The sequence below is a fragment of the Plecotus auritus genome, assembly GCF_963455305.1.
Source record: "Plecotus auritus genome assembly, chromosome: 4".
Classification (NCBI taxonomy): Eukaryota; Metazoa; Chordata; class Mammalia; order Chiroptera; family Vespertilionidae; genus Plecotus; species Plecotus auritus.
The window spans coordinates 23,104,443-23,121,545 of record NC_137775.1 but is presented as its reverse complement, the minus strand read 5'-3'; the positions used below and the strand labels follow the sequence as shown (position 1 = coordinate 23,121,545).

The 17,103-nt window shown below is 42.6% G+C and overlaps 2 protein-coding genes across 6 annotated transcripts in view; one reads left to right on the top strand and one right to left on the bottom strand.

Annotated features, from left to right (window-relative positions):
• Positions 1–485: 485 nt before the first annotated feature.
• Positions 486–4,160, bottom strand: RPS12 (ribosomal protein S12). The gene is made up of 6 exons (XM_080664151.1): positions 3,912–4,160; positions 3,714–3,764; positions 3,428–3,544; positions 1,458–1,560; positions 916–1,017; positions 486–577 (listed from the first exon to the last, which is right to left on the bottom strand). Exons 2-6 carry the CDS (start codon positions 3,725–3,727, stop codon positions 515–517), a joined length of 399 nt encoding a protein of 132 aa, XP_080520277.1. The 5' UTR covers positions 3,728–3,764; positions 3,912–4,160; the 3' UTR covers positions 486–514.
• A 323-nt stretch (positions 4,161–4,483) lies between these two features.
• Positions 4,484–17,103, top strand: part of SLC18B1 (solute carrier family 18 member B1) — a 39,008-nt gene continuing 26,388 nt past the window's right edge. For 3 of the 5 annotated variants that reach the window (XM_080666668.1, XM_080666666.1, XM_080666667.1), the window contains exon 1: positions 16,353–16,557. In XM_080666668.1, the coding sequence (XP_080522794.1) occupies positions 16,515–16,557 (43 nt within the window). In that variant the 5' untranslated portion in view covers positions 16,353–16,514. Of the gene's footprint in view, positions 5,127–16,269; positions 16,630–17,103 lie in introns of those variants that run through there. The other 2 variants (XM_080666665.1, XM_080666669.1) reach the window with 2 other exon arrangements.

Here is a 17,103-nt window from a genome sequence, read left to right as displayed (position 1 = left end):
GAAGCATTATCATTTAAGTCAATAAAAACAATGGACAATCTGACCTTTCCTACCTAATGGGAATGTCTATAGCACCTCTGGACACAATATACTTTCTGGTGTCTCATGGCCTAAATCCAACCCTGCCCACCTCGTTTTAATACACTCACTGTCCAGCTGCAAGATTCTAATTTACTAACAATCACATTTGACTGGCTTCACACCATTTCTCCAGGCTGTCAACTCAGTCATGATAAATGACCCCCGCGCCCACCAAGGTACCCTGGTGATAACCAATACAACAATCTTTGCTTAGACTGTTCCCCTTCAACTGCCAACGTTGAAGTTACTTACTTAGGAAAGTAGGCTTTCATTTAGAAACCCGAGGAAACAAATAGCAAGCTTCCAGTTATTCTGCAACAATTACCTTTATCTTTTGTCCTTCACTAACAGGGACCTTATTTTACTGCCTCCCCCACTCCACACACACACACACAAAAACCAGACATGATAAACAAAAGCCAAGTTTATTTGTTCATTTCTTGCATTTGAAGTACTCCTCGATGACATCCTTTGCCTGAGACTCTTTGCCATAGTCCTAAAAAAGTCATATAGGATTTTCATTTTAATAACACTTAGAAATTCCAGCAAGCCAACAATACTAGTTACAGTAACACTTTAAAATTAGCTTGTGTCTTATGAAATTTATTAAAACTTCTTATAGCCATTTTCAGGGACCTTAATGACTTCAATGTCTTTAAGGCTCGTAACATGGCTTTACTATTGCCAGCTTTCTCTAAATTTCTGCAGAACACATTCAGGAAAGCAGACTTATTGGCTGGCTTGCATTATGGTTTATTTTTATTTTTTGTAAAAGGCAGAAAACATACTGTTAACCCAGTACAACCTTCATCCCACAGATAGATACTGACTTACCTTAACCACCACGCAACTGCAGCCAACCACTTTACGGGGTTTTCCCTCTCTGTCGATTTTACAGAGGCCTACCCATTCCCCTAGTTTCTTGTTGTCGTCAACCTATTTGGGGGAATTTTAAATATCACCATATTAGTAGGCATTAATGCTGCTGTACTGACAATAAATCAAACCCAAAAGGTACTGTAGTCAGATAGGGTGACAGGCAGTTTCCTCACACCAGTTCAGTAGAGGGAGCCAGTTGTCATCATGTACAGCACCAAGATCACCTACAGGCATTGGTTTGTTCCATACCAACATCAAAATTAGCATTTAGTACTGCAGGAATACTAGTTGCTTTATAACCACCTTTGACATAGTCAACATCAAGTGTATGTGATGATTTTCATACCAGCAGGAAGCATTAAGCTGGACACCACAAAATTTGCTCTGGTGTGACAAACCACTACAGATAGCATTATTCCTAACATGTTGGCCCAATTTTCTTTGAGCAAAAGTATCTCTTAACAGTTGAGATAAATCCAATTAGATAGGTGACGTACCTTAATTAGGTTGATTTGGTGTTCAGCACAAAGAGCCTCCACCAACTTGACATACATAGGCTCATCACAGTTGGATGCAAGTACACAAAGGTGGGCTTGGCGCCTGAAATGCAAAATCCAACAATTAAAGCTAAAATTCAGATCTACATCCACTACCATTGCACTTTAAAAGGGAGTTGTGTCTTTGCACTGGCTACCATGGCAGAACAACAGCAGCACATGCATTGGTGATAACTGCTTTAGCTTGATGAGCCTGTTACAGGTCACACATATTCACTCAATTCATCTATAGAAACCTCTAGTGTTCAGTAATCCCGAAAACTAACAAATTTATGTGGGGGAACTGTTTACTAATCTGTGGTGAAAACAGAAACATACAGATGGCCAATAGACATGAAAAGATGCTCAAAGTCAGTAACCATCAGAGATGCAAATTAAAACCACAATGAGGTTATCACCTTACACCTGTCAGAAGGGCTGTCAGCAATAAATCAACAAGCAAGTGCTGACAAGGATGTGGAGAAACGGGAACTCTCCTGCACTTTTGGTGGGAATGCAGACTGGTGTAGGCACCGTAGAAAACAGTATGGAGTTACCTCAAAAATTAAAAATGGAACCTTATGACCCAAGGTTTCCACTTGTGGGGATATACCTGAAAAGATTCAAAACACTAATTCCAAAGATTGTATGCACCCCCATGTTCATTGGGGAGTTATTCACAATAGCCAAGCTTTGGAAGCTGCCCAAGTGCCCACCAGTAGATTGAGTTAATAAAAAAGCTGGTACATTTACACAGTACTACTTGGCCGTAAAAAGAAATCTTACCCATCATGACCGCACAAGCCAGTCAAAGACAAATACCATACATATGTGAAATCTAATGAATAGAATAAAGAAGAAACCAGCATGGATACATGGAACAGACTGAAAACTGTCAGGAGAGAGGGGGCTGGGGGAGCAAGGATGAAGGAATTAAGCAAAAACACAAACAAAAAAACACACAAAAAAAAAATAATCCAGAAAACAGTATGGTGATTACCAGAGGGAAGGAGGGAGGTAGAAAAGGATAAAGGGGGGATAAATGGCGATGGAAGGAGACTTGGGGGATTGGGGGGAGGTAACAACGGGACACAATACAGTACATACAATATACAGATACTGTATAGTATTGTACACCTGAAATCTATGATTTTATTAACCAGTGTCACCCCAATAAATTCAATAAAATTAAAACAAATACACAAAGACTGTTACACATAACAAACTACTAGATCAGAGTTGTTGCCTGCTGTTACTGACCCAGACATTAATATCCTGCAGCACCGCCAAGACACAAACATTGCCAGGGATTCACACCAAGACCAGAGAAGTACTTCCAACAAGTGTTCCCACTTGTTATTTGACCGATTTAAATATTCCTGTCTTACAGACCCTTATATTCTCCAATAGTTAACACATGCAGTTTTGCCAGTGTAACCAGCCCTGAAACTAAACTGAATATATGTACAATTCTATATTCACGTTTCTGAAACAGCTACTTCACTTACTACTTTCATGTACAAGTCCAGATGCTTCTGCAACAAATTTGCAATCTCATTAAGGTGGGTTAACTTTGCAAGCCACCAAGTGCAAGTTTCTGTCTGTCCTATAACGTGAAATGAGCCCCACAACTACAGATTTGTCAGACTGTTACGTTTCACTCATAAAAGGAGTGAAGGGGTATCCGACAATTTAAGTCATCATTCAAAACTGTAGTTTTACTTTACGAACCAAGTGTTCATCCCCATTCCAAACAGAAACCCACAAACTAAGTGGGCCATGTAAATCTGAGTTGATACCTTTTCCTAGGTTTCCTGTAGAACGGATGCCATTCAGAACTTTTGTGCTAACACCGTGAACTCCACGCTTTCTTCCCTCGGCTGCCGTTTTGTTCCAGTTCCAACCCACAGTATTGAGACTGATACACGTACTTGTCTAAGGCTTTGGCAGCTTCGCGAATTCCGCGCGCGAGGCCATCGTGGATGAGGGCGGTCTTCAGCACCTCTTGCAAAGCAGTATTAACGTCCATTACACCTCCAGCAGCAATGCTGAAATGCAACAGATCAAAGCGACTAGTAAATTCCCCGCACACCGCCTAACGCCTTGGACTCAGCAGTCATCGGCCAGGCACGCTTAAGGCGCCAGGACGGACTCAGAGCCCGCGCTGCGGGCCCGCGCCCTGCGCCTTCCCACACCACGTTCCCGGCCCGGGCTCACCCTTCCTCGGCCATGGCGGTGGGTTATGGGTAGAGCCGAATCTTGAACGCACTGTAACACAAGATAGAAAAGGAAAAGGGCAGCGATTAACTAAAGGATTAAGTTTAGGCCCTGGTACTTGTCGCCAAACCCAGCAAAAAAAAAAAAAAGATGCCTAATTGTGCACCATAATCACCATCCTCGCCTCGTTCAACTCACCCCAAGCCTCCGCCTCCGCGCAACTCCGCGGCGGCAGGGAAAGAGACTGTACGCTCCCGCTTGACGGTATTTAAGGGCTGCCCAGGACCCCTGTGCGCGTGCGCAATGCTTTCCTTGGCAGAGGTGTCTCTGGTGGTGCCGGGCCTCGAGAATTTCAGTTTCCATATTGATGAGATCTGAGACTAGGATGCTACTACTGGGTCCATCACTGGGACGCGAGACAGGCAGCAACGCGGGCAGCCTCACATCGATCTTCCCCTGCCGGGGCGTGGCCTGCGGAGGCCCAGAGAGCACATTCTACGGAGCGCGAGGAGGGCCAAGCGCGCATGTGGGCTCGGTCTTGTAAGACCAAGACCCCTGATTCCCTGGCTCGCTCAGAACACCAGTTTTAACCCGTACCACGTCATATTGTAACTGCTGCCCGCCCGCGTAGCTGTGCCTTCCTTAGTGGGAACACTCTCTGTTCGCCTAGAAGTCACTCTGAACGTCCGTGAATGTGTCGTTCCGTGGGTGATCGTCATCCGTGTGTGTGCGTGTTCATGACACGAGCCAACACGTTTTCGCGACTACTAAGCACATTGCAAATTCCGCGTTCCCCGCGGTCGTTGTAAAGTGTAACCTTCAGCCAGGAGGTTGCTTCTGGCTGAAGGTTACTCGGGAGGATGAGAGAAAAGGGAAGGTTTCTCAATCTAGTTGGTCCTACATGAAGTTCTTTTATTTTTTATTTTTTTTTACGCTAAATTGTACCCTGAACCCGTTATCCCGCGCAAATAGGGATTCAATAGGTGCCTTTCAAACATCTACAGTGCAGCAGGCGGGGAGAGGGTCTGTAATTACGGCGAGGAAAGCGGAGTCTGAGAACCCGGCCTTCCTCTCCCGGCCGGACCGGCGCAGTGACGAGTGGAGTCCGAGACCCCTCAACGCTGCCTTTCCCCGGAAGCAACCGCTGGAATTTGGCAGAGTCAGGCCATTTCCCCACCCACATTTTCAATGAAATACAGGCTAATTTAGTCAGTACAGTCTTTTTCTTTTTTTTCCTTTTGTTTTAACTTCCTCTCCTGACACGTCGCCAAGCCAGTCAGCAATTGTTCCGCGTTTGATGGGTGCCAGCACTGCTTACAGGGAAAAGCGAACCGTTCGCGTCAGACTGCGTGCCCTGCAGGAAAAATGGGTAACAGGATAAGAGTGCCAGGTCGAGGTAACCAGAAGAGAGAGGTACTGGAATTTTAATAAGTTGTTATAATTCATTTCTAGCTTTTTAAAAGCTTTCAAATGTTCACTTTGAAAAGTGTTGCCCAGCCGGCGTGGCCTGGGTGGGGGGCTCGATCCCCAGGAGGGGGCGTGCAGGAGGCAGCCGGTGGGTCCACGGTTCTCGCATCTCCCAGTTCTAAGTGTTGAATCTGCTCCAGCCGGTGGCGCAGTGGTCAGAGCCTCTGCCTTCGGACTCCAGGGTGGCGGTTTGATTCAGGCAAGGGCGCTGACCTTGGTTTCAGGCTCCGCCTTCATCCTGGCGGGTCCAGGGCGCATGCTGGAGGCAACCAGTCCACGTGTTTCCCATTCACGTTTCTCTCTCTCTCTCTCTCTCTCTCTCTCTCTCTCTCTCTCTCTCTCTCCCCCTCCCTTCCATTCTCTCTAAAAAAAATCGATGGGAAAAATATCCTCGGGTGAGGATTAACAACAACAAAAAAAGTATTGAATCTGCTTCCCATTCATAACTCATCCTAAAAAGGTGTCCACTTAATTAGTTGTTCGATTGTTCATTTTTTTTTTTAAAGCTGCAGAGTTTATAAAAATGGTAAGATTTGTTTCTGCCACTGTCATGCTTGTGGTAGGATTAAGATTTGAGCCAAATATTAGTATATCTAAAGGCCACGGGGGCGGCACAAAGGAGCATGGGAGCAGAGGGGATGATGTGGAAGGGTAAGGGAAAGAAAGACTTTTGACTTGTGGCAACGTTTGAAATAGGCTCAGAAAACAGAAACCCGAAAGGATTCCGACGGGAGGATGAGAGAAAAGGACAGGTATTCCAAGTGGAGGAAAGACAGGGCAAAAGCACTGATGCCTCCTTGGCTCTTTGTACGTTATCCTAACACATTTGTGTTTTTGAAAGTGAATGTGGTAAATAGTGTCAACAAGTTTCCCATTATCTAAAGTTCATGCAAGTTAATATGCTAAACATATTCGTAGACTTCTCCCCCCCCCGCACCATTACCCTGCACCTAAAAAATATTATGGAGGAGGCAGGGAATTCGGTAAAGACTCAGGAAACATAAATGAGGAAAGCAATCATTGCCAAAGAACATATTTATATGGGGGAAATGAATAAGGACCTTTCAGCGTGTTCTGTGTCGGTTTCTATCTTCTGGCAGCTCGTAATCTATTGAGACTCGAGTATCATAGGCCTATGCCTTGACATTTCACCTGATAAATATCTTTTCTGTCCGTTGAAACCTCCCTTCTTAGAACTGGAGCTACACTTTTCTTCTCTCTCTCTCTCTCTCCCTCTCTCTCTCTCTCTCTCTCTCTTTCTTTTTTAAATCCTAGTTATGAAACGGGTTCTATTCCCAGAAATGAAGTTAAAGGGCACTCTGGTGGTTTAAGGCATCTTCAATATAGATTCTCCTAGTTCATTTTTAAGGTTACCTCTTCTCAATTTTAGATATAGCCAAAGGTGGAACACTACTAAATAGAAGCTAATGGCTAGAGGCAGTCTTATACCAGCAGATTGTAATACCCGTGTTTCCCCAAAAATAAGACAGTGTCTTATATTAATTTTTGCCCCCAAAGACACGCTAGGTCTTATTTTCAGGGGATGTCTTATTTTTCCATGAAGAAGAATACGGTACACATTTATTGTTAAATGAAAATAAAGGAAATTTATTACCTGTATACGGTACAGTAGTATGGTAGTTGTCAACACAAACCAGACAAACTGTGAATCCTACAGTATCAAGAATTTACTCATTTATTCAATGACAATCATGTCATCATCTTCTGGAACATCATCATAACAATCCAATTCCTGAATTTCCTGGTGAATTTCTGGTGACTCCATTTCTTTCAGAATCAGTGGACCAAACCTCTCATGTTTAGCAACAGCACTGTCTTTAAATGAGTACTTCTTGTCAAGGTAGCCTGCTCGCAGTGCATTTGCAATGCAACTGTCAGTGATTTTCTCCCATGAATTCTTCACCCAAGTCACAACTTCTTGCAGTTTAGGTTTCACAAAGTTTCCACGCAGATTTCTCTCCATTCTATTTTCAATGTAGTCATTAATTTCCATGCGCAAATTGTCTTTGAATGGCTTGTTTATTGCAATATCAAGAGTCTGGAGATAGGCCGTCATTCCTGCTGGAATCATTATCTGATCTATTTTTCTTTCGTGAAGAAATGTCTTCATGTCTTTAGCGCGGTGAGTGCTGGCTGCATCCCAGACTAGCAGACCTCTTTGGCTCCCTCGCATAACAAGCGGCAGCATTAAATCAACCCACTTCCTTATAACTGCTTGTGTGGCCCAGGCTTTTTCAGTTTCAAGAATAAAAACGCCCAAAACACGTTCAATCTTTTCCTTCTTGCCCTTAGAAATGATTAAAGGTGGGATTTTAGTGCCATCCAGACGAATTGCCAAAATACAGGAAACACGTGCACTTTCGTAAGCAGTGGAGGGAATGTACGCTAAGGAGGCACCCCGCTGTTCAATTGTTGTTTGAGATGATTGGCCCATAAACACTGCAGTTTCATCCATAGCAATCATGTGGAAAGATTGTATTTAGAGAAGTCAGCATCATCAATAAAGGACTTGAATGCAAGTGCTCGCTTAATAACTTGAGTATCTTCCAACCTAAACAATGTTGTAGATCTTCTTAAAGACAGTTCACTTTGCTGAAGGAAATTATCCTGCCAGTGTTGTGATGCTTTGAAGTCTTCGGGGGCTATGTCAAACTGCGGTGCCATTGCAAGGGCAAATTCTTGAATCTGAGCCCTATTCACAACCAAAGCCTTTGCTCTCCTGTCAACAACCCATTCACAGATCAGGTCTTCCAGCTCGGAAAATAATGGTTGCCGACCTGATCCACACTTGCGCTTTTTAGCATTTCCCTTGTCCACTTGTTCAATGAGGTTACCATACTCTGCTCACCATTTTCGGACCAATCGGATACTCAACATCTTCTCTTTACAGAAAGCAGTAAGATTTTGGCCCCAAGAGTCTTCCATGATTCCTTTCTTGTACTCCACGGAGTAGCTTTTTCTTTTTGCGCTCATTTCTAGGGGTAAAAAAAAAAGGAATTGGGGTATCAAGGTGGGGGGAGGGGGATCACTCAAAATGACACAGGGGGGATCAGAGGGGGGAATCAAAATGGCACAGGAGAATCAGAGGGGGGATTACCATTTTAGTAACCCCTTTTGATCCTCCTGTGTCATTTTGATTGCCCCCTCTGATCCTCCTGTGTCATTTTAAGTGATCCCCCTCCCCCCACCCCTGTGCCACTGAACACCTTCACCAGACATCCCCGCTGCCTCTTTATCAGACATTTACCCCCTGGGGCCTGCCTGGGGACTGTCACTGGGCTTGCTGGGACCTGGATCTGGGCTGGAGCAGGGTCTGCCACTGACTGAGAACCTTCAGTCATCATGAAGGCGGCCGCAAGCATCAGGTAGTGTCACCAGAGACAGACCAGCACTCACCACCTTCGCCGCGTCCCGTCCGCTCTAATCCTCCTGTTCTTCTACACGCATCTGAGAAAGTCTCCTCCTCTCTCCTGCCCCGTGCTCACCGCTCACTCCGACCTCCGCTCTGCCTCCACACAGCAGTGACGTCAGGACTCCGCGTAACGTCACTGGTTGCTAGACGCCAGTCGGGGTGGCCCTAGCGACCAGTTTACGGTAAATTAATTTTCATTCTGAGACAGAGCCTGGGAGCCTTATTTTCGGGGGATGCTTTATATTTCACTCAGAAGGAAACCTGTAAGTAGGTCTTATTTTCGGAGGATGTCTTATTTTCGGGGAAACACGGTACTTACATAATGTGCACAAATGTGCATCTGAAATACATATGAAAAATAAATTCCAAAGTTTGTTTTAGGAAGAATAAGTCATAGTAAATAACTTTGTTTAGCACTTTCTATGCTCCAGTTAATGTGCTAAATTATTGTCATAGCTTTTCTTCCTTGATCATCTTTGAAACCTTATGTGGTAGTGTTGGTATTAGGCCCCTTTAACAAGTAAAGAAACCAAGGCATAGAGAATTGCCCAAAGTCTCATAGCCAGTAAATGTGAAAGCTGGTATGTGAGCCCAGTGGCCATCAAAGATCATGCTTCTAACCCTTCATATATTTGGACTAGAGGCCTACTGCAAGAAATTCGTGCACAGGTAGGGTCCCTAGGCCTGGCCAGCGATCAGGGCCAATCGGGGCCTTCCAGCTGCAGGCCAGGTCCTTCCTTCCCCAGCTGCTGGCTGCCTGCTGCCAGCTGCCAGCCGGGGCTTTCCTTCGTTCCACACCGCCTCCTGGTGGTCAGTACACATCATAGTGAGTGATTGAACTCCCGGGCTCCTGGTCGAACTCCCGAGGGAACACTTTGCATATTAGCCTTTTATATATATAGGTAATTATCCACATGTTGAAAAGAGAGCACTGAGAATTCAAGGAAAACTTGACATCTCATGTTGGTCAATACATCTGGCTCTACCTTTATTGCGCTACAAAAAAAAAAGTTGCATAGGTGGAGAAAGGGAATATTGCAGTGTTAAGCAGAAAAAGAGGGAACAGTTGAAATTTGGGTTTCTCATCTAAGTATACCTTGTATTAGTTGCTGGGCTTGCCATAAGGATCAAAAATTGGGTGGATTAAACAATAGAGATGTATTGTTGCTCGATTCTGAAGGCAAGAAACCTATCATTAAGGGGTCAGCAGAATTACTCAAGAATATTTTTAAAAATTCTCAGTGAATGAATAGGAAAAATAGAAACTATAAAAGAGGATGAAATAGAAATTTGAGAAAGAAAATGTAAAATATGAGAATTAAAAATTCACTGAAAGGGCTAGCAGCAGATTGGAAATAATAAAAGAGTATACTTTAAGCTAGATAAATCTGAAATTATCCAACTTGAAGCAGAAAGAAAAAAAACAATTGTAAATAATGAATAGAGTTTCAATGATCTGTGGGACAAAATTAAAAGGTCTAACATATATGTAATTAAATATATACTTCTAACATAATTGCAACTGAAATGCCAGAAGAAGACAGAAAATAATATAGAAAAAACATTTGAAGAAATAATATCCAAAAGCTTCCAAAATTTAAGGATATATTAAACAAAATCCAAAAAAATTGTTGGAAATTTGAACATCCTTCTCTCAGAAATTAACAGAACAGTGAGACAAAATAAGGTAGGTCACAGAAGATATAAACAAAACTGTCACTTTAACCTAATTGAATTTTAGAGAATACTACTTCAAACAACTATAGAATATTATTATTTTCAAGTGCACATAGTACTGTTCACAAAGACATATACTGGACCATAAAACAAGTTTCAGTAAGTCTTAAAAGATTAAAATCTTTCAGAATAGAAATATTCCACAATAGAATTAAATTAGAAATCAGTAATATAAATATATCTGGAGAATCCCCAGATAATTGGAAATTAGAACTACTTCTTATAGGTAAAAGAATTTTAAAAGGTGGCGGGGGGTGGGGGTTAGTTAGAAAGTATTTCAAACTGAATGATAATTTGTGGGATATAGTGAGAACAGTTTAGAGGGAAATTTAAAGCCTTAAATGCTAACATTAGAAAAGAGGAAAGGGCTAAAATCAATTATATTAGCTTCCAAAGCATGAAAAATAAGAACAAAGTAAATGAAAAGAAAGTAGAATGAAGATAGTTTTACTGGTGAATTCTCCCAGACATTTAAGGGAAAAAATAATACTAATTTTATGTAAACTAACCCAGAAAATACAGGAAGAGGGAAAACTTCTAACTTACTTTGTGAGTCCAAGATTATCCTGCACCAAAACTTGACAAAAGAAAAGAGAAGTACAGGTCAACATTACTCAGAATCATAGATAGAAAAATCCATAACAAAATATTAGCAAATTGAATTCACATTATATAAAAAAGATAATATGTCCTGACCAAGTTGGGTTTATCCCAAGAATGCAAGGCTGTGTTAACATTAGAGAATTGATCAGTATCATTCATCATATTAACAAAGAAGAAAACCTATTTTCAATAAATGCAGAAGAAATATTGATAAAATTCATTATTAAATTGTATTAAAATCTCTCAACACATTAGGAATAGAAGGGAACTTCCTGAATTTGATAAAAATGCACATATGAAAAACCTGTAGCTAAACTCATACTTAATGGGGGAGGACCAAATGTTTTCTCCCTAAAACTGAGAACAAAGTATTTTCATCACTTCTATTCAACATTTTATTGCTCATCCTAGTCAGTACCACAAAGTGAAAGAATTTAAAGCATATACTGCAGAAAGGAAGTAGTAAAATTCATAGATGGCATGATTGTTCGTGTAGAAAATATAAAAGGATCTATAAAACAAATACTATAGCTAATGGGGGAATTTAAATGTTTTCAGGATACAAGATGAATATAAAATTAGTTTACTGTATATAAACTAGAGGCCGATGCACAAAATTCGTGCACTTGTGGGGGGATGGCTCAGCCTGGTCTATGCCCTCTCGCAGTCCAGGAGCCCTCGGGGGATGTCCGACTGCCAGTTTAGGCCCGCTCCCAGACATCCTTAGTGCTGTCGCAGAGGCAAGGAGAGGCTCCCGCCACCACCACTGCGCTTGCCAGCCATAAGCCCCGCTCAGGGCTTCTGCCTGAGCAGTGCTCCCCCTGTGGGAGCACACTGACCACCAGGGGGCAGATGCTCAATGCAGCAGCTGCCCCGTGGTGGTCAGTGTGCATCATGGCGACCGGTCATTCCACCAATCAGTCGATTTGCATATTAGCCTTTTATTATAAAGGATCAGCAAATGATTTAAAAATTTAAATGTCAAAATTCCATTTTAATGGATTCTAAAACCAAGATATTTAGGAATAAATTTGACATGAAGCATGTAATACCTCTATAAGAAAACTGTAAAACATTTCTGAAAGAAATTAAAGAATATCTACATAAATGGAGAGATAGATCATGTTCATTGATTTAAAAACTCAGTATTGACTGGATATCAGTTCTACCTCAATTGATCTATAGAGTCAACAAAAATCACAGTAAGAATCCCACCAGGTATCTTGGAGAAATTGAGAGATGATTCCAGCATTTCTACAGAAATTCAAAGGGCCCAGAATATTCAGACTGCTTCTGAAAAAAGAACAAAGTTGGAGAATGTTCGCTACCTGACTTATGTGATGAATGCAAGTGAATGGAAGAAGCTGGTACTAACTAAAATCCCTCTGGTGAGGGTGGCAGCATTCCAGTGAAATGGGGACAAGGTTCTAACTACAATGTCTTGTGCTTAACTCCACTGGCCTCACAGGCTGCAGATGGGTGTCCAGTGGTGGGGCCTAGGTATGTGTCCTGGACCACTTCTGTGGTGTGATTTTAGGCATGTAGCCTCTTTGTGGTGTGTATAGTCCTCCTGATGATTCTATGTGCTACCTGATAATCTAGGATAAATTTATTTTCTGCTGAAATTGACAAAAGTTGTTTCTTTTATTAGCAACAGGAATTTTATTAGCAACAGGCTGATACAAATACTAGGAAGAAAAATAAGGAAGGATGAAGGGACAAAGGGTGATTGAGGCTATATTTTGGATAAAGGGAAAAGAATGAACTTCTCTGAGGAAGTGGCATTTAAACAGAGACCATATTATTGCACTTTAGTTTTGGTGGAAAAAGTGTTCCATATATGTATATAGGTCTAGACCAGCCGTGGGCAAACTATGGCCCGCAGGCCGGATCCGGCCCGTTCGGCTGTTCTATCCGGCCCGCGGAGCCGAAAGAGCAGAGGGTTCTCTTGCTCTCCCCTCCGCTCCTTCACCAGCAGCAGGGTTAACATGGCAACGTCGGGAAACACGGCCGCAGCTCCTTCTTCTGAGTGGGCGGATTTATATCCGCCCATTCAGTAGAAGGAAGAACCTCTCAATCTTCCAGAGGCTCCTTGTAATGCCCGCGGACGTGTCCCCCGACATCACCCTGAGAATGCGGAGACACGTTATCGTGGTGATGTAGGGAGACAAGCCCCTGGAGAGCACAGTATCAGAGCATTAGCTAAAAAGGAGACCAACAACACTGTTCCCACTGAAGTTGATGTTTTAAAGACCAAAAACCTTTCAACCCAGTCTACATTGCCATCTACATCTACATCCCGGGCATAATTTGGAAGTTGCACTAAAGTAAATGTTTAATTTACTGTTTACACATTTTGTTCTTTTCTATTTGTTTTAGTTTTAAATTATTTTATTATATTTAAGTTTAATTTAAAAGGCTTTTGTACCTTTCCTTTGTTAGGCAATTTTATTTTGCCTTTGCCATCTTCAATATAAGGTATGTTATTGTGCTATGATTCCTCCATTTTTTGAAGTTTCAAATTATAATAATTAGTGTTTACATTCTTCTTGTTAAAATGTTTGAAATGAATAAAACTATTGAAATAATAAAAAAAAGACCGTACCCTTTTATGTAATGATGTTTACTTTGAATTTATATTAGTTCACACAAACACTCCATCCATGCTTTTGTTCCGGCCCTCCGGTCCAGTTTAAGAACCCATTGTGGCCCTCGAGTCAAAAAGTTTGCCCACCCCTGGTCTAGACTCTAGATGATCATAGAGCAATGTGAATAGATCATCATGGCAGGATGATCATAGCTCCCAAAGATACCTCCACATCCCAATCTCTGGAACATGCAAATGTTAGCTTTTTTAGAAAAAGGATCCATGCAAACGTGATTAAGTTAGAGATATTGAGATGAGAACTTCATTTTGGATTTTGGCTCAGTAAAATTAATATTGAACTTCTAGTCTTCAGTTCTGTGTTGTTTTAATCTACCAAGTTTGTGGTAAATTATTATAGCAGCCACAGAAAACTAATGCAATAATATATTCAACTATAACCCTCATCATCTGGAGGGAGGGGCAGAAGTAGAGATTAGAAATGGGGAGAAAGATAGGGATATGAATATGTCAATATCCTTTATATAAATTAAAAATAAATGGACACAAAACAAGAATGTAAATTTTATGAAAATATATACAAACAAAAAGATTTGTATTAAACATGCAGGAATGATTGATGATGGGAATGGAGATAGAGGGGAAGAGATGACAACAGAAATGAAAAATTCAGTTGAAAATTTGAACGATAAAGTTGGCAAAACTTCCTATAAGATAGAGCTAAATGAGAAAGAGATGAAAAGTAGACTAGAAAAAGAGTAATAAATCTGCATAAAAAACAGTCCAGAACAAGAGAACAAAAAAGGGAATCTAGACATCAAAGAAATTATTCACGAAAATTTTCCTGTACAGTTTGATGTTACATTGGAGAGAGAAGGTAGAGTAAAATGAAAGTGGAGAACTTTACAGGGTTAGGTCATAAAGATTCTGGAAGGTCATATTTGCTAGAGCTAATCCTTCTGTTTAGAATGACTGTAACGGCTCTTTTGACCTACCCAGGAATTCCTATATAATAAAAGGCTAATATGCTAAGTGTCTAGTCATCCCATTATCCATTCAACCAATCAAAGTGTAATATGCTAATGATATGCTAAGGCTGCTCAACCACTCGCTATGACATGCACTGACCACCAGGGGGCAGATACTATGACCAGTAGGTTAGTTTGCTGCTGAGGATTGGCCAGTCGGGACAGAGTGAGATGGCTCAGACATGCTCTGGAGCCCTCCTGCAGTCCCTCCCCTGCTGGCCAACATCCTGCATCCCTCCCCAGCCCCGAATGTGCACTGGTGGGGTCCCTTGACCTGGCCTGCGCCCTCTCACAATCTGGGCTGAGGGACCCCCCGCTTCCCCGAATGCATGAATTTTGTGCACCAGGCCTCTAGTTTTTACATAATCTTCAAGACCCAAGGTATCATCACTGCCTCAGGAAGCCATCCTGGACTCATTTAGCCAAAGTAAACAGTTCTTATAATATACATCATAGAACTCATTGCATTAGAATAAGTTATTAATCAGTGTCCGTTTTATCTCCTAGAAGGAGATATGCTATTTGAGGGCAGAAGCCAGATGGGCTCATTCATCTTTAAAGTCACAATGGTGGTGATGCCCTGACTGGTTTGGCTCAGTGGATAGAGCATCGGCCTGTGGACTGAAGGGTCCCGGGTTAGATTCCAGTCAAGGGGATGTACCTTGGTTGCGGTACATCCCCAGTATGGGGTGTGCAGGAGGCAGCTGATCAATGTTTCTCTCTCATCAATGTTTCTAACTCTCTATCCCTCTCCCTTCCTCTCTGTAAAAAATCAATAAAGTCACAATGGTGGTAACTCAATAGTCTTTTGTTTTATCTTGGAACAGTGGGTAAGGTGAAAATATTTGACACCTCTAATTTTGTGCCAGAAAGTTGAAGGTGAGTATAAGATAACAACCATCACATCCATGCAGCAAACACTCCACACCTTATCACCAGTGCTCACAACCGCCCTACAAGATAAGCATTATAATCCCAACTATACAGGTGGAGAAACTGACCTTGCCACCCAAAGTCACAAACAGCTAGTAAGTGCCCTGGATTGAAATGGCATTTGGCTCCAAGTTCTTATTCCCAGCCACTCCACCCTGATTCCTCAACATTCATTATAGCTTTTGCAAACATTTTTTCCACTCCGTGTACTGCACATCAGTTTATTCATATCCAGTTTACTAATCTCTGGCTTCCATGATTATATCACTACATCATTTACCCATTGTGAAAAATAACCCACTTTTAATAAAAAAGAGCCTGGCATGGCCGGCATGGTTCAGTGGTTGAAGGTGTACCTATGAACCAGGAGGTCACCGTTGGATTCCTGGTCAGGGCACATGCCTGGGTTGCGGACTCTGATCCCCAATAGGGGGACTGCAGGAGGCAGCCAGCCATCAATGATTCTCTCTCATCATTGACGCTTCTCTCTCTCTCTCCCTTCCTCTCTGAAATCAGTACAAATATATTTTTTTAAATGATAAATAAATAAAAAGAGTCCGCATGAGCCCAATTTTCTAATTCACATTTGTGTCTTTCAGTGGAGGTACTCTATCTCTGTGTCCACATAAGCGTCCTTTCTTACTTTTAGTAGGAATACATTTTACCGATTGTAAAGTAGGGGGTTCAGCTCTATGGAATATAGACTCGTCCTTCTTGTCTTATTTTTATTTGTATTTTTTTTTTACACAGAACGAAAGAGGGCAGCCAGATGGTGGAGTATGATGATAGCCTGTGTCTTTAAATAAAAAGAAAGGCCCTGCCCCGCCTCCGGAGAGGCTGCGAGGAGCTCCGGGAGAGGCTGCCTGCGGGCGATTGGGATACCGGGCACCGCCGAGCAGTCTCCGCCCGCCTGGGCTTCCGCTGCTCCTCTCGTGGGAGTCGGTGTCGCGGCGCTTGGACCCGGGAGCGGCGGCGCCGGAGTCCGCGCACCGCGCATGGACGCGCCGGGGGACCCGGAGGGCCCACCACCCCCAGGAGGTGACGGAGAGCAGCGCGACCGGGACGCGCCTTGGAGGCTCGGGTCTTGTCTCTGTCACTTGAACTAGCTTGGTTTGTCGCTGAGACAACGGGGAAGCTGGGACCCGGCTGTGGGGTTGGGACAGCGAACTTTACCCCTCTTGGAAGGGGTTCAAGTTCGGGGACTGGAGTTGGTAGGGTCTCCACTGTCTTCTCTCCGGCTCTGCTTTTACCGGCCGTGTTTACGAATGCATTCTGCTAAGGAAGAAAGCATTACGTGTGGAGGCCCCACTGTTGTTCCCAACTTTTTAACTTTCTCTCAGTTCCCTTTCTCATGCACTGCATTTTACAAAGATTCTTAAGACTTCCTCATGTGGCACGGATTCTGTCCACCTGCACCGCAAAGACAAACTGAAAAATTGAGCAAACCAAACATGTTTTTCTTACTTAAACTCCTTTTTCCTTTTTTCCTCCAAACCATTTAATTTAAAAAATGCCTGATAGATTGGCTGGGTGGGTGCTTGAAATTGAGTAACTGACCAGGTGTCTTTAAGTTAAATGAAAATT